Below are 26,374 nucleotides of genomic sequence, written 5' to 3'. Positions count from 1 at the left end.
CTATTTAAGGAGAATAGAATATTAACATTACCGTCGTTATTTATTTATGCCAATATAATGCATATAAAGAACAACGAGAAAAATGTTTTAAGAAGTGATGAACATTCCTACAATTTAAGAAGCAAAAATGACTTACATTTGCCTAGACGGAGATTGTGTAGGTCTGACAAGGCGCCGGGCATGATGGCAGCTAGGATGTTCAACAAAATTCCACAATCAATAAGAAATACAGAGAAAAAGGAATTTCAGAAAATTATTAAAGACTTCTTATTGAATAATATGTTTTATAAAATAGAGGACTTCTTGTCAAGTAGATGGACTGTTACTCACTTCAAAGTTGAGTGAACTGAAGTAAATTGTACAAAGACATTGTTTGACGGATCATTTCAAAGTTCATTATAACTAGTTTATTGTGATTATTATGACGAGTCTATTGTATGTAAAACATATGTACAGGCAAAATAAAATATATTCTATTCTATTCTATTCTATGGACTGCCAAAGCATTTCACATCGAAAATAAACGATAAAAGTGTAAAGATGCTGCTGTATAAAGCGCTTTTAGGCCAGTCTTACATACGGATTCGAATGCTGGATGATCATATAAAAGATGAATAGAAATTAAGTTATATTTGAAAGGAAATACTGAGGAAGGTTTTCAGCCCGATTAAGGAAGGAGACATTTGGAGAATTCGACAATGTCGAAGGGAACTCTAGAGATATTTAAAGAAGTACCGTTTGGAAGAGTGGCTCAAAATAAATAGATTAAAACGCAGGATACTGCAAAAAGCGCATTTATTTATGTATGTATATTGCAGTATTTTTATTTGAACTAATCACTGCCAAGCAGCTAAGTATACGATAAAACACGCTAAACCTTTAATTACAGTGATGTATTACACAGCTCAGTAAATAACATTTACTAATACAAGACTTAGAATTGAACTAATTCACGAAAGTTACAACAGTTCACTTTTACACAACTTCATTTTATTGGGTCCTGGCTTTTTTAGGACTGTCCGCGAGACAGTCAAGTGCACTTCCTTTTCGATGTGTCCTGCTTATCCACCACTGCTTGTCAGAATATTCCTGCTTTATTCGCAGCTAACCATATTCGGTGGCCGTTCCACTAACCACAATCCGAGGACGCCTTGTTAGAAAGTTGATCCAAGGGTAGAAATTTACTGTTTAAGGAGTAAACTATATTTATTTATTTTATTTATTTATTTATTGTTATAGTGGTCTTGTTTGCACATTAACCATTACTTTATATGAGGGCTGGAAAAAACCAACATATTGGCATGAACAATTACAGTTGGCTCCCAGCGCCTCAATTTACCAATATGTTGGTGGAAAAAAACCAGCCCTATCTTTTCCAATATTCAATTTGAGGAATAGCGCAGCCTCTTTCCCTTCTTTCTTCGTCATGCCAGCCACTCTTCTACTACATTCTGCGTCGTGGCTTCCATGAGATAAGGATATCTTGAGCGCTGCGTACTGACATTCCTTCCTAGAACAACACAATGGTCTCTGAATGTGACTTCGTTATTTGATGTGAGCTTAGAGTGGTGTAATTAGTAGTGTAGTTATGATAGTACTTGTTTGAGTAATTAAGAACTAAAATCGCAACTATGGAGTTTAGCTGCATCCTATATTTTCATTTTATTCTCTCTAATGAATTTGTAAATAATTCGTAGCGCATCAGGATTCATTATAGCTAAAATACTTTTAGCGCTACAGGGAAATCGTACATGTGTTGCCAATTCCTTTAGGAACTTGTCTCTATTTTTATTATATCTGCTGCATCTGAAGAGGAGGTGATCGATGTCCCCATCCTCCCCGCTATCGCAATCACATTTGGGACTATCTAATAACTTAATTTTATGCAGATGCGGATTTGTGAGATTATGGTTGAACCTCAGTCGCATTATTGTTGTGTAAAATTGCCTTTCCCCCTCCAGTACTTCTACAAACCATGGCTTGTTGGGAATCCTAGGCTGTAAATCAGCGTAATATTTACCCTTAATTTCTTTTTCCAGATCGTAGAGCTTTTGCCATGCGTCATAACAACGCTTTCTTAAAGCACCTTCGAAATCCGCTAAATTGAGCACTGGAGTATGTTCCCCTAATAAGATCGCTCTTTTTGCTAGCACGTCGACTTTCTCGTTATCAACTATCCCAGCATGCCCTTTCAGCCAAACCAGATGCAACCTACCCATTGCATTAATCAAATGACTTATAATTTCTATAATTATGGGATCAAAAACATCGCCCGGACGTTTTATTTTTTGGAGTGCACTTTTAGAATCACTAAGAATGACTATTATGTCATTACTTTGTATTTGTTCCGCCAGGATTACCGCATTCCAAATCGCTACGATTTCTGCGGTAAATATTGAGGCATTATTAGGGAGCTTGTATAGGCGAAAACTTCCCGTTTGCGGGTCAAGTACAGCACAACCTACTCCCTGCTCCGATTTTGATCCGTCCGTAAATAGTAAATAAGGGTTGATTATGATTTCCCTCATGCGCGCTATAAAAGCTAGGTATGTTAAATCCCCCCATTCTTCTTTCACCTTATCATATAAATCTAAATGGACGTACGGAGATTCTTTACAAGATACTTCATAGTGAAGAGATCTGCGAGGAGACGCGTGCAACACCTCTAGGCCAGAGTATAATTTCTCCGTTACTCTAAACATTTCACACATTAATGGCGTTTTCTTTTTTAACCAAAACCTGTGTGAGCGAACCACTTCTGAGAGCTCTGAGACTCTCATCAAGGAAACTTCCTTAAACTTAATTAGCCTTTTGCTTAAGAACTTTCCCAACAATAATTCTCGACGTATGTGTAGAGGCATAATTTTAGCCTCCACCAGGAGAACATTTGTGGGAGTTGATCTCATAGCTCCCAGACAAATGCGTATTGCTTTGTACTGGACCTTGTCCAACCCAGATAGTGAAGTTTGGCAGGCATCTCCGTAAATACCGCAACCATAATCTATTTTAGATAAAATTAAATTTCGGTAAAGCAGAAGGGCTATTTTTGGGTCGGTACCATATGTGACATGTGTAACATATCTAAGCACATTCAATGCTTTTTCACAACTTTGGATTATTCTCTTAATGTGAGGTCTCCAAGTTAATTTGTGGTCTACATAAAGTCCTAAGACCTTAACTATTGGCGATTGCGAAACTTTAAACGGCCCTAGCTGTATAGTGCCAGCAAGAATATTCTGACGCTTTCTACTAAACATGGTGACTGAGCTCTTATTTCCAGAAATGCGAAAACCCAAGTGGTTGCACCATGCATTGAGATCATGCAAGGCCTGTCCCATTATTTCTACCAAATTTTCTTCGGATTTTCCTCCAGTGTATACAGTGAAATCATCAGCAAACTGGACTATCCTGATTTCCGGAACGAGCCAGTCTCTCAAATCAGATGTATATATATTAAATAGCAAAGGGCTAAGCACGGCACCTTGGGGGAGACCAATGCCTGTTGTTCTGGGACCCGTTACCAAAACTCCCCTTCTAATAATTAATTGTCTTTGTTGTAACATATTAATTATATTTACTATTACCCTGCCAGGTACTTGCATTACCAACATTTTATCCTTTAGTATTGCGATATTTACGTTATCATATGCTTTATGAATATCTACGAAAGCCGCTAATAAGGGTTTGTTTTCCGTTCTATTTAAGTGCACTTCATTAACAAACGCTGCCAGACAATCTAATGTGCCACGGTGCCTTCTAAAACCCAGCTGATGTGGGGCCAGCTTATTATATTCCTCCACCCACCAATCCAACCTATGCCTTATCATCCGTTCATACGTTTTGCACACACAGGACGATAAAGCAATTGGCCGATACGACTGGTACGAGTTGGGATCTTTACCAGGCTTTAAGAGAGGAAATATTAAATGGGTTCTCCAACTTTCAATCATAGTTCCCCCAACCCACATTTCGTTCATAATTCTAAGAAGCGATAAAAGGGCCGGAAATGGAAGGTTTTGTAGCATTTGATAGTGAATACCGTCTTGGCCGGGCGATGTACTACCTCCTTTTTTTAGAGCATACTTCAATTCCCACAATTGGAATGGCAGATTCAAGTCCTCATCACCAATTGGGATATTTGATAGGTCGATAAACTGGCTAGCATAGTCCGGAGTCAGAGATTTATGGAATTCTTCAACCCAATGGCCATCATCAGTGACTTCTACTTGGGGAGAGTAACCTTTTTTTAGACTTCGAATTCGCTTCCAAATGACGTTAGAGGGAGTTTGTCTATCTAAACTATTGCATAATTCGTACCACATTATTCGTTTTTTTTCTTTGTACGTCCGACGACTGATTGCTAGTTTTCTGTTTAAATTGACGTAATTTTCCAAGGTGGGTGCTCTCTTATAGCTTTCGTAGGCTATTATTGACTCTTGCTTGACTCTATTGCAATCATCATCCCACCATGGCTTGATTGCTCGATTTGGGTTTAAATAAAGCCATTGTGGGAATCTAGGAATGGATCCTAAGGCCGCTGATCTTATTTCTTGAGTCAAATAATCATAAGTGCAGCTGGTGGATTCCGATGTACTGAATTTTAAATCCAGTACCATCCGATACTTTTCCCAATCCGCCTTACTGAGATTCCAACCTCCTGCCTTAGGGTGCCTAATGCGTGCACCAGAGGTTGCCTGCCGCCCATTAAATGACTTCACCAGAATTCCCAGGTGATCCGAACCCAAGGGCTCTTGTATTACTTCCCAACTGAGCTCAGACATCAGATCTGGAGAACATAAAGTTATGTCCACAGGTTGAGCTCGAGCCCCCGGTCGGGGAATCATAGTGGGTGACCCATCATTTAATGTACACAGATTGTACGAATCTATTAACTCTGCTAGAGCTCGTCCTTCTAGGTTTTCCCGATGTCCCCCCCACATTGGATGAAGCGCATTAAAGTCACCACCAAGAATAAGAGGACCCGAAACCTGATTTAGTACATTACTCCATTCCTCTACTGAGGCTTTATGCCCAGGACGGCAGTAAGTGCCAAGGACCGTAATACTGACGCTCCTAAATAGGATTTTAGCCCCACATATCTGAACTCTGCCCCTTAATGGATTATTCAGCACTATTGGGTCGAAAGGCAATTTTTTACTGATAAATATGGCACTTCCACCATATCCATCCTCACGATCGTCTCTGACAACGTGATATCTTCGCAACTCTAATTTTAGGTTATACTTAAACCATGTTTCACTTAAGATGGCCACATCGACGCACCTCTCGCGCAGCAGGACATCAAGACTGTCCCTATTGGCTAAGTACGATCTTATATTTATTTGTAAAATTTTCATTAGGATTGAGAATGTTTTTGTGTGATTATCTTAGATTTACAGCCTAAAGGCACTTTTGGAATATCCTTCATATGTTCAAGGTTATATGCTTTTGTTTTACTATTCTCATTTCTTTCCGTACTAGACCGCAGACTACTCCTTCGTTCTTTGGTGAGCATTCTCGCGTTACCCGCAGAATGCGCTCCTTTTGAAGGAGTAGCACTCTCAGTTTTTTCCCCTTTATAGAATTGGGATACAAGTAGTGCTAGGGATTTGGTAGTTTCACCAATATCTCCCTTACTCAGTGAATCGATCACTCCAATGATTACATCCACCACTGGGTGATCTACTGCGGCAAAAGTTTTTCGGATATCCTTGATACTGATTTTATCCTTGTCTTTTTTTTGGCTGACTTCTTCGATTTCCACAATAGGTCCATCAGGAACATCCCGATGTTCGCCCAAAATCGGCGTTTTCTTCTCTGACCGCCTCTTTTGTTTTCGTGGCCGTTGTTGTTTTATGGGGTGGAGTAAGGGATCTGGAAGGGGGGGAAATTCTTCCTCCGACAAGCACTCGAATCTGTTCCTTTTGGCTACCTCTACGAAGGTGGTACCTCCTAGATATGTAGTACCATATGTAACTTTTTCTTTAATCAATTTGTTTTCTTCTTTATATTTTGGACACGCCGCATCCGTAGCCAAATGATTACCTCGGCAGTGAATGCATTCCGTTTTGTTTATTTCACATTGTTCGATGCTATGAGCACCAGAACATTTACTGCACCTCGGTTGCCCTTTGCATTGTGAGCTGGAGTGCCCGTATCGAAGACAGTTGACGCACGGTCTTCTATTTGGTACATATGGTTCCACTTTAAACCTGGCACCATACATTGAAACGTATCTCGGTAAGCTCTGACTATCAAACGTCAGAAAGCAGGTCTCGAGTGGCCTGTTTTCTACCCTTCTGAATATTCTTTTTACATTAACTACTCGTATTTGACTTTGAATATTCTCCAAAATCTCTTGTTCAGATATTGAAGACTCCATCCCTTTTATGACACCTTTTGAAAAAATAAGGTGGTCCGGAATGTAGGCTTTCAATTTTTTTTTTAAAAAACAATTATTATTTGTCAAATAATTTGCTGCCTCGGGGGTACTTGTTTCAATTTTCATTCTATTCTTCCCAACTGACCTTATATCCAGGATATCATGGGAATGTTTATTATCCTCGGTGTAAATCCATTTGCCAAAAGTAACCCGATGGATACTTCCCAGGTTACCCTCATTTCCCTCAACAAAGATGAAGTAGGGACCTTTATCATTTGGCTTGAATTTATTTCCAGCCGGTAATTGTAATGTTTCTATGGCAACATGACCACTATTTTTCGTCATGTCGTCATTTTTACCCAATTTGGGAGCCCGAATTAGGTCCAAGGGGGTTCCCTCCCGAACCAGCGACCTTTTATTTGTTTTGCCTGCATTAGGAATTACGCTAATGTTTTCTGTAGGCGAACTATTGGAGTTATTGCTACTGTCAGTATTACTATTATTAGTAGTATACTTATCCGCTTGGATGTAGGGTACCGGTGGTGGTCCTCTGTCATGTGGCAGCCCATCGCTACTCTCCTCCATTTTAGTTTTGCTGTTGGGTTTAGTCCTTTGTTATTGTAAAAATTTCAAGTGTAAAAAAACTCTTTTTTTGAGCGGAAAAACGAGAATTTTTTTTTAAAACAGCTCCTTAACCCCACAAAGTTCCTTATTCTAAATAATTTTAAAGTTAAAATTCTTTTCGTCCAACAAAAAACTACAAACTTTGTGGAGCTAAAAAGTGAAATTGTTGTCCGGAGTAAACTATATCAATGAAATTAAAACCTTGTTAGAATCCCAAGTTTGGGGAAATCGCTTAACAGAACGTGCAATTGAACAGAATAAACTTTTATTGCATCGATTTTAAATTCCCACCACCTACATTTATTTATGGGTTACTTAATTTCACGTTTAGATTTAAGAATTTTCGTGAAATTAGAATGGTGGCAATTGAAGTTAAAGAAAGTTTTGTAGTGTTTTCGCCATATTTTTTGTACTAAAATCTGGAGAGCCAGTTAATCGTCTCAGTACAGTTTCTGCAGCAGTACTTCAGTACATAATTTTGGATTGTTTAAGAGAAGTTGGCCAATGAGCATTGTGGAGGCGGCCTGTTGATATGTAAGCATGAACTTAAGCGGTGATTTTAGAGATTGCCAGTTCTGCAATTCCGGTACTAGTGCCAGTTATTTATTTTAGAGATATTTTATTGTAAATGATGTTTAGAAATAAATATTAAAAATGCATATACATATATATATATATATATATACACACACACACGAGTATATATAAACTTATACACTTGACCAGCTCCTCGTAAAGGCACATCAATGTCATTAAGTGGCCGCTGAGAACCTGTCTTTTGTTTTACAAGGTCCGTGGAACTTCAAAGAACAACTCTTACAACTTTCTTCGGATACATTTATAAATAACTTGCGAAAAATTCTCAATTCACAAAATTTAATTTTGAAAAAATAAAATGTAACAATTATTTTGATACAATTTTTAAAAACAAAATAAAATTCTTTGGTATACTACCTAAAATATTAACAATGTTGAACAACATTTTCAGTTAAGGCCTAGTTCGTTTGAACCACCTTCTCTGACTCATAGAGATGTGACAAGTTTCTTGCACACTGAGATCTACTTTCTGTTAGACTTGCCCAGGACCTCAAAAGAGCGAGCCACGGCAGCCTATATAAACCTACCTCGGATGAAACTGAAGAACAAAACCGTAACACCTAGTATTATTAATGCAAATTAGACATCTAACTCTTTATAAGTCTTTTTCACATAGACAACCGTTTTCATCAGAAAGCTCTTCTTTAATTTTATCTCTTTAACTTTTTATTTTACACTGAAATATATATTGTCTCAGTCAGTTTCCTCTAAAACGTCATATTGGATTGTAAGAGGGAAGATTACGAGCAAGGAGTTGGTTGAATATCTAAGGTCTTAGTGCAGTACTCATTGAGGATTGTAGTACAATACAATGGAACAAGCTGCGAAAGAGCTTACAGCAACCTGTCGTTCTGGAATTTACATGTTTCAGCTGATGTGGAACCAACGGTGATTAAAGATTCTGTTTCACTCAGTTGAATGCCAGATTGTGTAGTAGAAGATGGCGAAAGGAATTGCAGAGAGAATATTAATAAAAAATTGTGTATCCTACTTCAGGTGTTTGAAGTCATCCGACTGGTGTAAAGATAATTCTGGGTCTTTAACTGTCCTGCCCCGAAATAGTTGATGTGAGTGAATAATAGTCAAGACGTATAATGTCCAAAACAAAGGCACTGAATGCCTTAAGTCACTGAGAAGTTATTGATAGTTAAAGTTTGCCACTGATATTCCCAACTGAAAAGATTTATCTCAAGGAAAAATCAAGGCTACGAATAGGCAAGGAATGGCTCGAATTTGTGAGAGGCAAAATCTGTATGTTGAGCGACTAACATTACAAACAGTAGAGTTCGGTTCAACTTCTCGAGATAGGTTCAGAACCACCTTAAGCTGAAGAATATAGGAATGTGTTATCATCTTAAAGGATGTCGAAACATCGGAGTTAAGATATAGTTTAGCCTATTAAGCCTTCTTTACAATATTCTAAAGCTTAGTAACAACTTTAACATAACTATAAATACATAACAATTTATTTATTTGTTTAATTTTTATACATGACTGGACTGTAAACTCTATATAAACATTATTTAATTATTAATCACATTTAAATTATACTTTAATTACAATCAGTACTGGTATAATAGTGATTAGAACTATAGACAGTATTAAGATACAATAGATTTTCCTATTATTCTGTTGATACGATGCAGCCTTTTCGATACTCACAGTGGCGTTCTTTACCTTCAACGACGTAATCTCAATATTGTAGTCGATACGGTCGAGAACTGTGCCCTGTAATTCAGAATAAAAGAGTGAGACAATATTTTGGCAAAATGTAAGCATTTTGCAAGTGTACTACAAGTGTAGTTGCGACAGAACTAGCACTTTTAACGATACTAGCTGGCCATCTCCATATTAAGGGAATGATAGATTTAAAGCATAGTGGCTCATAAACTTACACCTCATCATGCTACCACAGTACATAATTTCAGCTTCTCTCAAACAATCCAAGAAAAACTACTGGTATACAGAACTCGCAGGGTTTAAAACAAGGACAGTTGGCTTAATCTTAAGGATTATGTAAGGGAAAGATAAGGAGGTGTAGGATAATGGCGCATGGACGTATGTGCGTCTCAACAGGCCGTAGCTCAATGCACATTTACCAACTAACTTCTCTTAAGCAATCCAGGCAAAAGTGCGCTCCCAAACACAATAATACTTGCTTAATAAATAGATAAGTCAAATAAGACATCAATTTAAGGGTTGACACTCATTAAATAACTTTTGAAGTAAATATTTTTACGGATATTACAACTTCAGGTATAAACTTTTGTACCAATTCGACCTTTTCTGAAAATGAAGATGCTAATAATTGCATTTAGACGTTTTAAGCTTAAGAGTAATGAATGGATCAAATTTGAGCGAATGTAATAGCAAAGGAACCAACAGCACGCAGAATTAAGACTTTCAATAGCCTGAATATACAGCATTACTACTTTCAAAAATGATAGAAAAAACGATCAATTAATTTTTAATTAAATTAATCAATTGTTTTGCAGCTCTACAGTGCGTGACACACCATTAAAGAAAAGTAAAGTAAAGTAATTGCCTATTTTTTCAGGCGGGCTTTACGTCCAACTGCCAATTAGGTTTGTGGACGGAGGCGACTAGCAAACATACTTCAGTGTAAATTCCTTTTATTAACCATTAAATAAAATCCAAAGCCTAAGACCGGGAATCGAACCCAGTACCACAATACATCTTAGCTTTATAGGTCTCGCCTCTAACCACTCGGCTACCGTGGCGCCTACGTAACACACCATTACCAAAACTGAATAAATAATCAACATTACACCTGTTCTACAACTAGTCGACTCAGATCTCTATAGATGTCCCTCAGTTCGATCACCGACTCTAGCACTTGATTCACTTGGCTCTGTTTCTCTTCTTTTAAACTTTCATCATCTAGGAAAAGCTGCTGTTGTCTGTATTGTTTCGAATCTGTCCAGTCGGCAGACTCGAAATTGTTTGGGTTGACCTCTGAAGTCTCTTCTAAATCCACAGTTTCGAAGTACTTGTTACATCGTTCATGCATTGTCTTCATTTCTGTCAGAATAAAAAAAATCTGGGGTGAACACTCACACGGTTTTCTCCATCCGCAACTTATATATTCAAAATTTCTTTAAACTTAACATTTTTAGTTGCTTGCTATAGTTCGATGTTCGCCACTATAAAGAACTTTTTTTTTCACAAAATCGTGGCATCCCAGTTCCCCAAGAGTCCCTTTGAAATATTTCTCTTTTTTTTTAGTGCCCACTGCAAAACATATATCTCATGCAAATATGTATGGATTACATAAACAAATGTTATGTCATAAAAAAGTTCCTTCGTTATGGAGGTATTTTCTTGTTATTTTCATTTATTATTTACAGATAGAAGAATAGATGAATGTGAGAAACTCTCACAGGGCCAGCGGCGATTTAATCTGCTGGGCAGAATTTCAAGGATAGTAAGAGTAAGAGCAGATTTTTGTATAATGGGACAGGGATGGGTAATAATTTGACGAAAATAAAATTGAAATTGCTTGAGGAAAGTTATAAAAGAAATTTAAGAAAGTATTAGTATTCGAAGAGTACAATTTTTGGATACGGTAGAAACTAGACTGAAGGCCTAAACTCGCATAAGTGGTTTAAGGTCTATTTCAAACCACTAGGTTTTCTGAATGGGAATTTCCATACGAAAGTATAGTAAAAACTGCATTCAGTTTGCAATTTACTTTTTCGTAGGTTCACCACGCCACTCACATGTACTTACTTACACATACTTCTAAGTTGGATGCTCATTGGCTTTTTCTTAAAAGGCAATAATGTGATACAAAAGAAACCCTTCAGATTTCTTTTTTTCTAGATGTCTGGAATGAGTTTGAAGCTTTAGCAATTCTTTTCTATGAGCTAGAAAAGGATGGACTAAGTTCATTATTTTTGAATAAACCTTAATCCTTTTTATAAGCTACATAAGAGTGGATTGGTTTTCTCCAAGCGGTATTCCTGGATATTGCTTGGTAAGTACTATACGATCAACAGTAGGTTTCAACCTTGAAGGGCTCAGCTTGTCCGTCTTAGAGGGTAAAGGCTCGTAACACCTAGAGGCTTGTTGAAACTTTCGTAGCAATCTGATATCACACAACATCCCAATCACTATCAGGATCGGAGGCTTCGGCCAACAACTCAGTCGTTAAGGATGATAATTTTAGTAATAATATAAATAATAGAAATGCCAAACGTAAAAAGAGTGTTTGCTCTTCAGTGGCAAAATGTTGAAGGATTGGTACATTTTCGCGTTTGATTCCCAATAGGTGGTTATCAAATCTGAACTCTACTCCCCATTATATAATAATAATAATATTTTTTATTTGTTTCAAGATTTAACTTATACAAAGGGTTGGTGTGATTACAATAAACATTACAGTTCATAAAAACAGAAACATAAAAGAAACTGAACAGAAAGATCTAAGTTCTCAAACAGAATATATAAATAAAACTGAAATATCAACTTATCAGAAAATAATAGTTCTAGTTAAAAAAAATAAATAAATAAGACTCCATAACAAATTAAAAAAACATTATCTTTCTTTACAATTCAAATTTTGAAAATGGCAAATTCAGATATTATTATGGTTCATTGCTCTAACTTCCAATCCCTTTAAAAGATATAAATATATGTCATTAATTTTGCTAATATCAATGTTGTACAATAAAGCCTCCATAGACACATATTCTCCCTGAGCTATAGGAGAGGGATTAATATATTTAGCCAAATATATTTCTCTAATTTTATTAAAGTTGTAACAATAAAAAAGAAAGTGATAGATATTATCATGATTTAACGAACAAAGAAAACATATTCTGTCTGGAAAAAATTTATAATTTTTAAAGTTAAGGAATAGAGAGGGATATTTTTTATTGAATAATCTTAGTTGTGCAACAATTCTTATCTTATTAATATGACATCTATTAGTTAATAAATACTCCTCTCCAAAAGTTAACGAACTGCAGAGACGGAAATGTAAATTAAACGAAGAGTTCACAACAAATTCAATATCTTAACAAATTAGAGAGTTTTTAAAAGAATCACCAAGACCATTTTTGATATTTAATACTTGTGAACCACTTTGGATGTTCAACACTTCTGCTTTACCAATAAAAATTAAATAAAATTTAAATACTCCCCACTATTGGAACATCGGGCCCATGCTGCCAAAATAATATTCTGTTAACAAAAAAACAGTTCTGCAGCAAAAAATTGCAAGACCATACTCTTCGCGACAAGCTGCTTGATAAATTAAGAGCAGGAAGAAGCAATTTTAAATTTGCCTGAGAGCAATATTTGTTTTTACCACAGCCATCAAGGAAAGTAAACAATTAATAAAAAATTAATAAAAAATGATGAAGCGCAGATGCAAAACACTTACTGTTGGCATAATTATTTTCGATAGATTTGAATTCTGTGTACAAGTTTTGGATGTCTGACACTAGAGCCTTGGCCACTGACGTCACCAACCGCTTCTCTAAACTCGATTTCGAGTGCGCACATTCAGAATAGATCTGACCAATATTCTTGTAAAGTCCATTGTACATCTGAAAATAGAGACATTTATAGTGTGCGTGGTGAGACTAAAAATTTATCTGTAGTTAACAGCTTGAAGACAAACTACAACTAGCTGAGCAGGCTCCCCCTCCCTTGCATGTGCATTCACAGTGTAGATCTATGATAGACTAATTTTATTTCTAAGCAGGACGGATAAACTAACTTCTAAATGAAGCGGGTCACATAAACATTTAAAAATTTTTAGTAAAACATATTAATTTAGTATTGATTATATTAATGACTTACAGATGCGTAATAATTATTTGGTGGTTATCATAAACTAATACTTTTCTGGAGTTACGTGTCAGAGAAAAGCACCTGCAGATACCATAATTTTTTCATGAGAAAATTCAGAAAATACGAATTAATACATCCAGAAAAAGTTCTTTTTTTTTTTATTATTAATTATGAAAAACATTTGAGGATGTTATAAAATAATTTGTAGAAAGTTATCGAAATATGCTTAATAAATACATTCTCTTAACTAAATTTGTTAAAGCTTAGCAAAGTCATACATAGATCTTTAACATCGAGCAAGTAAAGTTGGATTAGTATCGTAATAAACATAATTGTTGAAGATGGAAAATAACCATCTCCATTAATCGAGTTTGAAGGTTCATCAAATCCAGTGTCTTTCCATCCTCTTGGAACGATTCAGGTATTTGTAAACTGCAATGTTTATGCTAGACTATTTGCGAACTTGCGACTTCTGATAGCTTATGTTCAGCTAATCAATTTCCAAATTATGATATTGCTGGTCATAGAAATCTGTTCGCAAAAAAAAAAATGAATAAATAAAAATAAATGAGTAAATAAATAAAAATAATATTTCTTATTAAAACACTAAACATACTTTTGTTCAGTTCTGAGGCCACTTATACGTAGTTCTTAAACCTTAACAAAGTTAAAACTAAGAATATTTATTAAACAATGATACCAACTTTCTACGAATGATAAATCCTCTACACATTGCAACGTGATTAAAAACAAAAGATGATAAGTAAAATAGTTTATTTGAAAAATGAAATTCTTATGTAGCTAGTTTATTATATCATTGAAATTTGGAGTTAATTTGCTGGTGATATTCTCTCTCTTCCGGTTTCCCTGAAGAGCTTCGATCCCATAATTTGAGGAAGACATCCCTGAGTTGTTCCCGAATCTGTACATAGGCTACATTCTGTAACTTACTCTTGCAATTTCCTCTTTCATATTCTTGATATGTGTTTCTGTCTTTTTAGAATCATCAAAACTTGGCATTAAGATATTCTTGTTCTGCAACTCGTTAAGTGCGGCAATTTTTGATTTCAGCCGGACCTGTGAAAAATGTTCACAAAAATAAATCTTCGGAATTAAGGCGTAAACTTTCACTTTGATTTTTTTTTTTTTTTTTTTGACAATTTACAATGGTGTACTGGCAGTCCTCTACTATGGAGCTCCAAGCTGGAGGTACGCTGCCCAACTCAAACTCATCATCTTCCACCGCAGCCACGAGTGCCAGCCGATCACTGGACATCTGTAAGTGAATAACATAGAGGACAATTATTTTAAATCTGTTGGAGCTGTCCATTTTGTCCTTTTTCAGTGATCTCACATTTATAATTTTAAAAGAAAAAAATCCCAAGGCCTTAAGACTCATGCACATATATTTTTATACCCCACATAAGTGAATTCAACATGATAATGATTTGGAACTAGTAATATTGCTTTCTTGTGTTACATGGAACTTCAAGAAAAGAGAAGATTAGAACAAAGTATTTATTCTTGCGATATCATTGTTGTATAACAGAAATAACAATTTGGTAAATCTGCAGAGTGGATACCCGAGGCGTGCACTATTTTTGAAGTTATTTTGTTTCGCTGTTACCATGTCAACCGCCACACTCAATTTAACAAATGTAAAACATATTTTACTAGCACTGTTTAACATTCATATTTCAATATGGCGGGTTACATGACAAGAGCTACACAAAAGCACTTCAAAATTTATAATTTTATTTCATTTGGGGACTCTGCCCCCACATCCCTATTTGTTTCCCTCAGCCCACTTGCCTACCTTTCGTTTTAACATAGGGGACTTCACCTCCACGCACCCTTAAATAGACTAACCACACTAAATTCTATTGCATACCACTATGTATAATGCGAAATTTGAGTTGAGACACATCTTTTATTCCAAAGCAAAAGAAAATAACTTACCATATTCACAGCGATCCCTATCAGACGATTCGTACACTTTGGCAACTCCCTCCAGAAATGCTTTCATAAGGTCGCCACAGGACGAATGACTAATATGTCACTCGCCATAGACAAAGTTACAAAAAAGGTACAACAAAGCTAATACATACTGGCGGAAGACATCAAATTAACAGAAATACTATAATTACACATATGATGCCTGGAACAAACTGCACTAAAAACAAATTACTATCCCCAATTGTCTACAAGGTAACATAAATAAATAATCCCTTCAAAATTAGGCCATGCCTTGGGTATCTACTCCGCAGATTAATCAAAAATTTGAAGGTCGGTCAGGTCAAACTGGATTTCAAACACAGTCTCCTCATTCATATGATTTTAAGACTTGACTTATATGAACGCTAACTTTATTGTATCAATATATGATGCTTTCTAGGGATTCCACACCAACGCAGTAAATTAAAACTGTCCGGTAGGGTAGTGATAAAAGGGTTGATGGTCAAAAAGGGTAACGTTGAAAAACACCATACTTTGACCTGTTTCTCTCTTTTTCTATGAACGATAAAATTCCTAATTTTGTTTATGAAATAGCGCAAATCCTCTTTTATAACTGCCATTTTTTGCAACAACCCAGATCTAATAGAATCTTAAAAGGGATACCAAAAAACCGAGTGTACTGACCTGTTCTGAGTAAATATTACGATTCTGAACAGCATTATTCCGCATCAATATAAAAATTTCTGTCAAGCTTCTACTTGCCATGGCAATTATTTTATATTCTACTAGTTAACCAAATCGTCAAACAAAACACACAGTCGACTAGGTCAGGTTAGTTTAGTTACCTTGAAGAGGTAGCAAGAATATACTTAAATCGATTACTATTCAACTACCGCATCGCATTATCACAAATTATACATCTGCTCCATATTCAGGAACAACAAATATAGTAGACAATTTAATCGCGTTTTTTATCTTAACATAATCCGAGGATTTGGCCGTTAAGCGATTAAAGAAGTATACATATATTCTTGCCTAGCGAGTTCCTAAGCACTTTGGCATTAACTAATTCATCAAAAATAACCATTGGCCTGAAATACATACTACATTAAAACTGCGATAGAACAGTTGTATAAGAGTTGATCTGCACGAAAAACCGTGATGTTGAAAGCCTCCAACTTTGATATATTTTTTCTTTTTCTAATAAAGATAAAATTTGTATTACAGATACAATTAATTTTGAAAAATGATTTGTAATCATTGTCCTACCGACTGCAACATTTATAGTTTTAAATTTTACGGTTGTTTTTAAAAACTTATTTTTAAAATATACACAGCAATTTAATTTAATAAAGGCTTTATTAATTTGATATAGTTAATGTTGTCTCAAGTTATAACAATTAGAAAACTCTGCATTTATCAATTGCTACAAAACTTGAATAAAACACGATTTTTTTAAACACACAATTCGTTTTGATCGCCTTCTAACGTAGAAAGTTTAACGAAAAAGCAACCCAACTATACCTAACCAGATATTTTTACTGAAATCTCCTCCGCACATTTTTTTTCTGTAATAAATTTACAGAATCTTTCATAGTTATTAAGCTCTATCTCGGTCTTAGACAATTTTTCTTTAATATTCTGATAAGAAAGTTAAGAACTTACCGTAACACCCATGTTCACAAAACCTGACTTTTTTTAATGCATTATCTTTTTGGTTTTTTAACAATTTACCTCTTCTGAATACAAAAGCTTTTGATGGTTCAGAATAATCTTTTTTCTCGATAGCTTATATAATTAAAGAGGGAAGCATTCTTTTAGTGAGATATCAGTGGCGTCAGAATATGCCAGCACTAAAGTGCTGATCTAACTTTTAATTAGTTAAAACTAATTCCAATTAAGTCCATCAGTACCCCTCCTGCAACGGTAATCTTCAAAATAGTAAGTGAACTTCTTTTTTATTGAGCATATATTTTTCAACTGCATGTTCACTCGAGGTACACTTATCGATCACACGGATCACTAGACCCTCAATTTTTCAAGCACTAGATTTCATAGAATTTCGAAGTTAAATAAAAAAGCAAGTTACTGGGTGTACCACTCTGACAGGCTCCAGCATCCTGAGAGATGTGCAACTTACTACAACTTGGCCAACTGTATACAGGGTGTTCAGCATAAGACTGCCGTTACTTCCGAAGGCCCAGAATCGTCTCCCGAAGTAACGGTAGTCTTATGCTGCACACCCTGTATAGCGCAAAATTCTACCGAAAAGGAATTTATTTACTTCCAAAATAAATTTAAACAAAATAAATTAAAAATTTATTTATTAAAAATGAATTATACAAATCCAATCTAATTTATGTTCTAAACTGTACTTAATAATAATTAATTTTTTAATGTCTAATCCATGAATTTGTGGTGTCAATATCAATCTCTTGTTGAAGTCTGGCAGGCAGCTCATTAAAAATCTCTATGGGAATGTTCTCTGAAAAAAATAATTCGATTTAATAAAAATAATGGATATACACTGTACGAATTAGTGATGAAACGTCTAGGAGCAACTAAGTAGTGTCTGAATGGTAGATCAATTACTTAGTTAAGATTTAGTTAGTAAACACAATTGCAGTGGAATACAATATATGGTCGAATGTTTTATGTGATAGAATTGGAAATACGTTCGTCCAGTCTGTGACAGACCTTTAAGAGCGTGTTTAGCCAGTTAGTTTGTAGTTTCCTCAACCTATTTGAGTTGCCTAATTAATTAACTAATTTAGTTAGTGAGCTCACAACTCTTTAATGTAGTGTACAAGTTTATTAGGATGAATTGATCACAGGAGAAGTTCTACATTTGAGACAAAAAAAGTTGAGATAGCTATTCTCCGATTTTAACGTTTTCGAGAAAGCAGGAATTTTATACTTTTTAATGCTTCACTTTTTCCATAAAAATAGTTTTACCATCACGGAATTAAAAAATATAAAATGTAATCCAAATTAAATTCGAAAGAACATTCAGTTCTCCAAGGGGAAAGAGTTGAGTACTTAGCGTACTTGATTCTCACGCGGGGATCTCGGGTTCGAATTCAGCCGCTAGTTCTTACATTTTGTCTCCCTAGCAGCTTCTTAGAACTCACTGCCCGACGATGGATAATGCTCCTTGTAACGAGACAACACTGTCCGGAACTGGCAGCGCACAGATAAAAGCTGCGAGCGCCAATGACCTCAAGATGTTGACGCGCTTTAATTAAGAAAGTAAATAAAAATTGAAGCATTTGATTCTCCAAAAGATCACGATGGAATTTTATGTATTATTAAAAGAGATGGTAACATTTGAGAGTTTGAAATTAGACCAAAGTCATTCAAATTTTGAAACAACTTTATCTCACACTTTATTTTTGATAAATTAACAGAAAGATCTCTTAAAATATTTAGTAAATTTTGGCCCTTCAATTCCATCTGCTCTTTTATATCAAAGGCATATTTATTTCTCAGGGTGGAAATAACAAGTGCATCTTTCGTTGTGAAAACATGAAAGTGAAAGGCTATAATACGTAACAAATTAGAATCACTTATTTTTGTTTAAACATCTACACATGTTTTCTCTTTTTATTTACTTTTTTTTTATAGTTGAGGAAAAATTAAAAGAGAAAAAATCTATGCTTTGAGCTTACACTACTATAGGCTACAATAGGTAGACACATGTTTGGGACAATTACGCCAAATTCAGCCTGAAAGAGAGTGTTTAGAGCAGCTCAGGCAATGTTTCTAAAATGAATTAGGTTTGTTAGTTCGTGGAAATCATTCCGCTTTGGGCTACAACATAGGAATCAAATTTGCGGAATATTCAAACTAGTTTGCAGTCATTAAAAAAATGTTTTATCAGCTTGGAAAATTGTTTAAACTGGTTGATATTTTTAGGAGTGGAATCAGTTTTGGACTTGATAGTTTTGTTAGGTTCTAGATTTTACCATTGCAGCGATAAACCAGATCGGCCCAAATAATCATCTCTTGGCTGAAGCAGAAAACGCCTAGGCGGCCACCTTTCAATGTCGAGTCGAAAATGTTATCAGAATCCGCTACTAGATGCTCTCCTTCGAATATTCTTAAACGAATTAGTGATATTCTTGGACGATGAATCAAAAGCCAGCGATAAGCGGTTTTCTCTCTCCAGCCAACGTTGCGCGGATCTTTCCACAATAGTTTTACCTAAAAATGAAATACCTAATGATTAAAAGAGTTTTCCATACACAGATAAAATTTAAAAGATGAACACAGCCAAAATAAACTTTACCTGATCTTGCGTATCACCAGTTTGCCAAAGTGCGTTACGCAACATTTGACCAGGTCCTGTAATAGAATTTACAAGTTTCAATTGGATACCAGGCTCAGCAACTGCTCGGAACGGTGTTGCCTGCCAATAAGTTTGCGGATTTTTTTTCCACATAACAGCGTAGAATTTATGATTGTTTTGATAACTGAAACAAATGGCAAAAAATTACCTTCTTATCTGGAAAAATTCTCTCCAAGATCCAATTGAACTTCTTTTATAAGTGATAAAACTTCATTATTAAAACTGTCCGGCAGGACAGTTGTCTATGGGTTGATCGTCAAAAACAGCACGAAAAATCGTAGTTGAAAAACGCAAACTTTGACAATTTTTTTCACTTTCTATATAAAAAATAAAATTCTCGAATTTTTTTATAACAATATATTTCTTCATTTATTAGTGCAATTTTTTTCAATAATACGGATCTCACAGATTTAGAGAAAAACCAAGTCAAAAATGAGCAAAAGCGGCATTTTTCAAAATTGTTCTTGTTACTTTTTTTTTTTTTGTATACAACGTAGGATTAGGATTGCCTAATCGCGCGGACCGACAAGGAAACATTAAAATGGCGACTTTTATTCGAAACGTTTTCTCAAGAAACTGGTCTTTATGGAGTTCTTTGGCGGCAGCACTAAAGCATTTTTTTAAAATATCTCCCCAGTAGTAGTTAACAGTTCCGCCGCAACACCATACAAAGTTCTAATGAAAGTATTGATTTTGTCAAATGTTAAGAAATCTGGCGACCAGATATGCAACTTTTAAAGGTTTGGAATTTTCTGGATTATTTTTAAAGATATATTGATAATTTTTTCGTTACTTTCATTGAAAATTATTAAATTAGAATTAATTACATTTATTATTCTGGGAAATCTATGACATTTATGTCAAATGTATATATGCGTGGGCGTCTGGAACCACAAGGCTACTTTTTATCCCTTATACCCGGCGTAAAACCAGCTAATTATTCTCGACATCCGAATATTTATTCATCATTAGATACATAAATTTGTTCAAATAAAGAAACGAAAAGAAAAATCTATGCAAAAGGTACAAAAATCTCTTTAACAAAAAATTACAGTTTAACAAGTCAAGAATAAGGGTTAATTAAACGACAAAAGCTATCCAAATCAGCTAAATGTTATGCTAAATCAAATGAAATGTTACCCAACATTTCATTCATTATCAGCTCGTAATTTCAGCCATTTAGAAAAGTACATAAAAGTAAAAAGTATTAGATTCTTAGTAAGAGAATATTTAATGCCTAATATAGAAATGTTTCACGGCGTAACAGACAGAATTCGGCCACTAAAAATCAAATTAATACAAAATAGAAATGTAAATATAATTTAAGTTTTCGCACCTCCTAGAAAATCAAATTATGAAAACGATCGTTTCCATAATGTGTTAGCCAACGTCTTGAATGGACTAAAAAATGGACTCTAGGACAAGGAAAGTTGGAAGACAGGAAAAACGATGGTGCAATTTGCAGGATGGAGCCTCGTGGTTCAAGCATATTCAAGAGAGACTAATGTGGCTAACATTGGGAAAGGCCTTTGTTCGGCCTGGTTTCAAGCTGAATGACTTTTTAGTTTCTTTTTCTTTTTCTTTCTAGTTTTTCTATTTGAAAACGGAAGTTCCTGTTTAAAAAAAAAAAAAAAAGTGTTCACGCTTATTTATAAAAATGAAATGACTTACGTATAATGATATTGTACACAAATATTTTATTTTATTTATTTATTTATTTTGTATCGAAACCAATAAAGATTTTTTTTATTTATTCCTAATCAGTTCATGTACTGAATAATGTCTATTTTTTCAGGCGAGCTTTACATCCAACCACCAAATTAGCTGTCATGGACGGAGGTGGATAGCAAGCATACTTTACTATAAATTTCTCTTATTAACCGTTAAATTCAAGACATAGACCAGGAATCGAACCCATTACTATCAATACATCTCAGCTTTGAGGGCTTCGCCTCAATCTCCCCGGCTATCACAGCGTCTTGAATCAGACAATTGTCTATTACTATAAATCATTATCTCTCCTGGTTCCACTTAGTTGTGAAATCCAAAGGCAATATTTCCATTTTTTTTTGTACATATATTTATATTTCTGAAAGAAATATTGGTTTATAATGGCCATCATGGGATGATGATTGTAGGAAGCTGGCCAAGACAAATGCAAAAAGAAAATACTTGTGCTTTTGCTTGTAGAACTTGCAGTCAAAACACATAGTTAACTGCCCATCTCAAAAATAACGGAAACGAATAAAAGAGATATAGCAAATCAGAATTTGCACCTGGACAGACAGCGTCATTACAGATTTTGCAGTCTTTTTACAACAATCCATCGTAAAGCGAATTATGAAGAAGTAATGCTGAAGGGCATATCGACATATTAGAATCCGTTGCCCACAGACTTTCCAGGAGTTCTGGAGCTTATTGCAAAAACTAGAAAGAACTTTGGTCAATTTGTTTAAGTAATGTAATGCTATTTTTTAAGGCGGGCTTAAAGCCGAACTACCTAATTAAGAGTCTTAGACGGAGACGATTAGCAAACATGCTTTACTATTAAATTGTCATATTAACCATTAAATAAAAACCAAGGCTTAGACCGGGTACCGAACCCAGTACCACAATACATCTTGACTTTGCGAGCCTCGCCGGGCTAGCTTGGCGTCTAACAATGGCATCTATTTGTAAGTTAATGCCCGCAATATTCATATATTATTAAAAATTAAATTTCGGTCAATGTTTTTCAACCAATTTAAATTTACCTGAACACAAAACCAGCATAGTCATCATCATAATCTGCATCAATAAAGAACGTTCCTTCAAAATCTACACCGCCAAATGCATCATATCCTACAGAAACCAAGAATAAAAATGTTAACAAATAAAATGAAGCGCTTAAATAAATCGTGAGTAATTTCCAATCAATTTACCTATTGCGAGTCCCGGGTCACTGTTCATTGTCTGAACTATCTCTGCGCCTTTATTATAAATCACCCAATACGGGTCTACTTGCGAATCACCTTCTGGATCTAATACGATTGTCTGAAAAGTTCTGCAACAAGACATATTGGTAGAAATTAACTTTTAGATTCGTCCAACAAAAAGCACGAGGTCAAAGTTGAGAGCGTTCTAGTTCACTCTCAGGCAAAATATAGTAGCTTACTGGCTCAACAAGCAGCATACAATGGCATGCTCAGGTAAAGTTTTGATAAGTAGAGAAGCCCCAACCACTTCTCCCTGCAAAATTGTATCAAAATCGGACCAAGGTTTACTTATTAGTAATAATGTAGAGGGGACCTTACATAAATGGGGCTAGTCCTCTTCCATTGAATGTACAGCATCGAGCCCCCCAAAAGCACATGTACATGAAATTCCGAATTGAATAAAAATCGGTAATGACAATTCATAGAAATCATCGATCAACTCTTACACAACTGTCCTACCGGACAGTTTCAATCCAGCAAGAGCAAGCTCAGGTGATTATGGTGAATGTGAACGAGTCCGTGAGCTAAATGTTCAGGACTACGGAAATCTACACGATGAAATCGCTATTAAAAAATTCACTTACCTGAAATCAGTTTGGAAGATATTTGAATTATTTGGACAATTATCAACGTGATTGTAAACTCCATCGGCATCAAAATCATCCTGGCATTTATCGCCAACTCCATCACCTGCAAATTATCAATAAAGCAGTGAGCTAAAAAATTTTGGTAAAGGTTGTTGAGAGACTATATTGGATGGCAGCATAAAATAGTACTTCACGCCCCTAATCACATTCATACACTTACGATCGGTGTCTTTCTGTTGCGGATTGTAGACTAGTCTACAATTGTCATGATAGTTGGAGATTCCATCGTTGTCAATATCTGGATCACATTCATCGCCTCGGCCATCATTGTCCGTATCAAGTTGATCAGAATTTGGCACCTTTGGACAATTGTCCGAACTGTCTTGTATCCCATCTCTGTCAAGTAAAATACTTGTTAAAAATCTTCCCACTACTCGCAGCTTGTACGTGAATTAATTATTTAGCCAATATAAATGCAGACTTCAGACAATTAGAGATATAGATTTGACTTTGTAGGAATAGCAGTTTTTAGAATACCATAATTAATGAAAACCTGGAAGAGAGAGAGGTATGTTAGAGGAAATAGGTTTGTCCAGAGTCTATAAGAACAGATTTTTTAGTCAAATACTAAATTCAGATGGTATAATTCTCTAATAAATGGCTGCTGCATACTTTGTAAAAGAGGAAGGAGAGAAATAATTGCGACTCACCGGTCTCTGTCCAAATCACTGTCGCATGCATCGCCGATATTGTCTAGATCTGAATCCACCTGCGAGGGATTTGAAGTGTTCGGACAATTGTCACAGACATCACCTAATCCATCCGCGTCTTTGTCACTTTGATCAGCGTTTGATTTTTGTGGGCAGTTGTCGTGCTGGTTAGGCACACCTGTAAAAGTTGATTCAAAACAAAGGTATTGGTGTTTTTAATATATTTCATAAACTGTTAATTGAGTAGAAGTTATTCTTCCCAGTGAGTTTCTTATATTGTTTAATTGGGTAAAAGAATTCTCAATAAAGGATTTCTAAAGTCCTAATTGGTTGGGTTTCACATCAGACAAGCCTTCACAGTTATTACGTAAATTCAGAATCAGGAAATGGGCCTTGATTTTGGTATGTTAGAAGACTAGTGGAGGAACTCGTTCCATGTCTCCTTGTCACTATATAACCCCGATTTCTGAACTAAACTAAAAAAACCTAAGGTCTAAATTAAAACATGGCTACATTAAGGGTCAAATTTATGGGTCCTCTTGCTTCCAGTTGGGATTTATGTACTATGCACTCAGTACTTGAACAAATTAAATAGATGGCTTACCATCATTGTCCATATCCGTGTCACAAGCGTCTCCAATCCCATCATTGTCATGATCCTCTTGATCCATGTTAGGAATTGTTGGACAATTATCACAAGCATCGCCTTGTTTGTCAGCGCCATCTACGTCTGTGTCCAGCTGATCTGGATTCGCTACTAATGGGCAATTATCCTAATTTTTGATCGAGGGAAGTAGGGAGTAACGGAAAAGTTAAAAATCATTAGCAAATTTTATGGCCTGTCAGCTCTTGTTTTTGGAATATGGCGAGAATCGCTTATCATACTTACCGGCGCATTGTAGATCCCATCATTGTCGGCATCACTATCACAGACATCACCTATTAAATCCAGATCAGCATCTTCCTGTCCAGAATTGGGTATATCTGGACAATTATCCTGTAATTGGGTTTACAATCCATGGATTGAAAGATATTTTTCTAAGATGAGAAAAGCTCTTGCCCATTTGGTTATGAATATTGTTAGCTCATTTCATTAACTTGCATTCTAAAAATCACCTTCACCCAACAACAAAACAAAAAAGATATTGTGTGTCTTGTCTAACTAAAATTAACTAATACAAAAACAGACGTGAACATTAATGCGAAAAACTTCTATTTTTTTTTCTTGAACCAGTTCAGATGTGCGAAAAAATTCTGTTTTAACGTTATAACTTCAATAAAAGGCCAAAATATCTTCTATTCTAATGCACAAAGTTGACCGTCTCATTTGACGCACCGTAAATATTCCTTAGTACACTTTTCAATATGCGATGCAATCTTGTACACCTCATCAATAAGTAGCCTATAAGTAGACATCAGTTAAAGTGAGATCAGGAGACCATTTATACCATTTGTTGGATCCTTTTATCTCTGTCCAATTTTACCGTAAATTTCAGTCAAGAATTCTTGACAGAAGTACTGTTAAAGCAGGGCACCGTTCCCGTTCGAAATGCATATTCTGCCCAATGAAAAGCTAAAGCATACATCCTATAGAAGCAAAGATAATATACTGCTTTAAAAATGTGAAATACCTGCCTAATATTTGTTTTACTCCAAAAATAAAGCCCAAATTCATAATTCAAAATCAAAAGTAAATACTTCTTTTGAAGCCGAACTAATGCTATAATGACGAATTTTTTTTGAGATTTATCAGAATGATTGGGAATTTTATGTAACAGAAAGCAGAACAGAGTTTCATGGTTTTAAAAAACTTTTCGGAGAAAGGTTATTAAAAAATATGTTACATTAGAAATCGTATTTTTAAATATAAAAAAGCTACTTTAATGTAAAAAAAAATTTTAAAATGGATTCCCACACGAAGATCGTGAGTTTAAATCCAGTAGCCCGCCTTATATCTTACAAAATAGGAAGCTCACTGCCCGCTGTGAACAGGGTTCGTACCAAGACGAGAGAACACTGTAGGCTAGCAGTATAATGAAAAAGCCTCCGAGCGCCAATGTACAAAAAAAAAAAAAAAAAAGATTCTTAGATTTCGAAGACAATTAAATTTTCGACAGTGAGGTGAAATATTCAGTGAAGAAAAATCCCTTTCCTAATTTTTAAATTATTATAGTATGTTCAAATATTCTGTTGACAAATTGACCAATTTATAAAAAATAAAAATACATAATTTAAAATAAAGTTAATACACTCTTCCGCCACTTATATTTGAAACAGTTTTCTAGAATTTATTTTTGGTCAGTTTGCGGTCCAATTAGCCTAAGAATAGTGACAGTTTTAAATTAACTGTAAGTAGCTTGTCAGGTAAACCATTC

General features: G+C 35.2%; 2 protein-coding genes across 2 annotated transcripts in view; both read right to left on the bottom strand.

Moving 5' to 3' along the window:
• Positions 1 to 7,865: 7,865 nt before the first annotated feature.
• Syx16 (syntaxin 16) lies at positions 7,866 to 16,247 on the bottom strand. Its single transcript, XM_074138344.1, has 6 exons — positions 16,064 to 16,247; positions 14,589 to 14,699; positions 14,375 to 14,500; positions 13,011 to 13,176; positions 10,395 to 10,645; positions 7,866 to 9,331 (listed from the first exon to the last, which is right to left on the bottom strand). Exons 1-6 carry the CDS (start codon positions 16,142 to 16,144, stop codon positions 9,149 to 9,151), a joined length of 918 nt encoding a protein of 305 aa, XP_073994445.1. The 5' UTR covers positions 16,145 to 16,247; the 3' UTR covers positions 7,866 to 9,148.
• Positions 16,248 to 17,686: 1,439 nt separating this feature from the next.
• Positions 17,687 to 26,374, bottom strand: part of Tsp (Thrombospondin) — a 36,791-nt gene continuing 28,103 nt past the window's right edge. Inside the window, exons 14-23 of the mRNA XM_074138089.1 lie at positions 24,889 to 24,996; positions 24,604 to 24,772; positions 24,000 to 24,177; positions 23,510 to 23,685; positions 23,287 to 23,392; positions 22,649 to 22,770; positions 22,481 to 22,568; positions 19,668 to 19,851; positions 19,345 to 19,582; positions 17,687 to 17,864 (exon numbers count right to left, since the gene is read on the bottom strand). Coding sequence (XP_073994190.1) covers positions 17,773 to 17,864; positions 19,345 to 19,582; positions 19,668 to 19,851; positions 22,481 to 22,568; positions 22,649 to 22,770; positions 23,287 to 23,392; positions 23,510 to 23,685; positions 24,000 to 24,177; positions 24,604 to 24,772; positions 24,889 to 24,996 — 1,461 coding nt within the window. The 3' untranslated portion in view covers positions 17,687 to 17,772. The remainder of the gene's footprint in view (positions 17,865 to 19,344; positions 19,583 to 19,667; positions 19,852 to 22,480; positions 22,569 to 22,648; positions 22,771 to 23,286; positions 23,393 to 23,509; positions 23,686 to 23,999; positions 24,178 to 24,603; positions 24,773 to 24,888; positions 24,997 to 26,374) is intronic.

Source organism: Rhodnius prolixus, unplaced genomic scaffold, assembly GCF_049639745.1.
Source record: "Rhodnius prolixus isolate KJV_2025 unplaced genomic scaffold, Rpr scaffold_11, whole genome shotgun sequence".
In the NCBI taxonomy this organism is placed as follows: Eukaryota; Metazoa; Arthropoda; class Insecta; order Hemiptera; family Reduviidae; genus Rhodnius; species Rhodnius prolixus.
Note: the sequence above shows the minus strand (reverse complement) of the source record. Positions and strands in the feature narration are given on the sequence as shown.

What these genes read in the sequence shown, in the direction of transcription:
- Syx16 (XM_074138344.1), bottom strand. Translation starts at nt 16,144, where the DNA reads ATGGCAAGTAGAAGCTTGACAGAAATTTTTATATTGATGCGGAATAAT. An exon ending in AGGACTGCCAGTACACCATT is followed by an intron (nt 14,501 to 14,588) that starts GTAAATTGTCAA and finishes CATTTTTCACAG; the next exon opens with GTCCGGCTGAAATCAAAAAT. An exon ending in CGAAAATAATTATGCCAACA is followed by an intron (nt 10,646 to 13,010) that starts GTAAGTGTTTTG and finishes TTATTCTGACAG; the next exon opens with AAATGAAGACAATGCATGAA.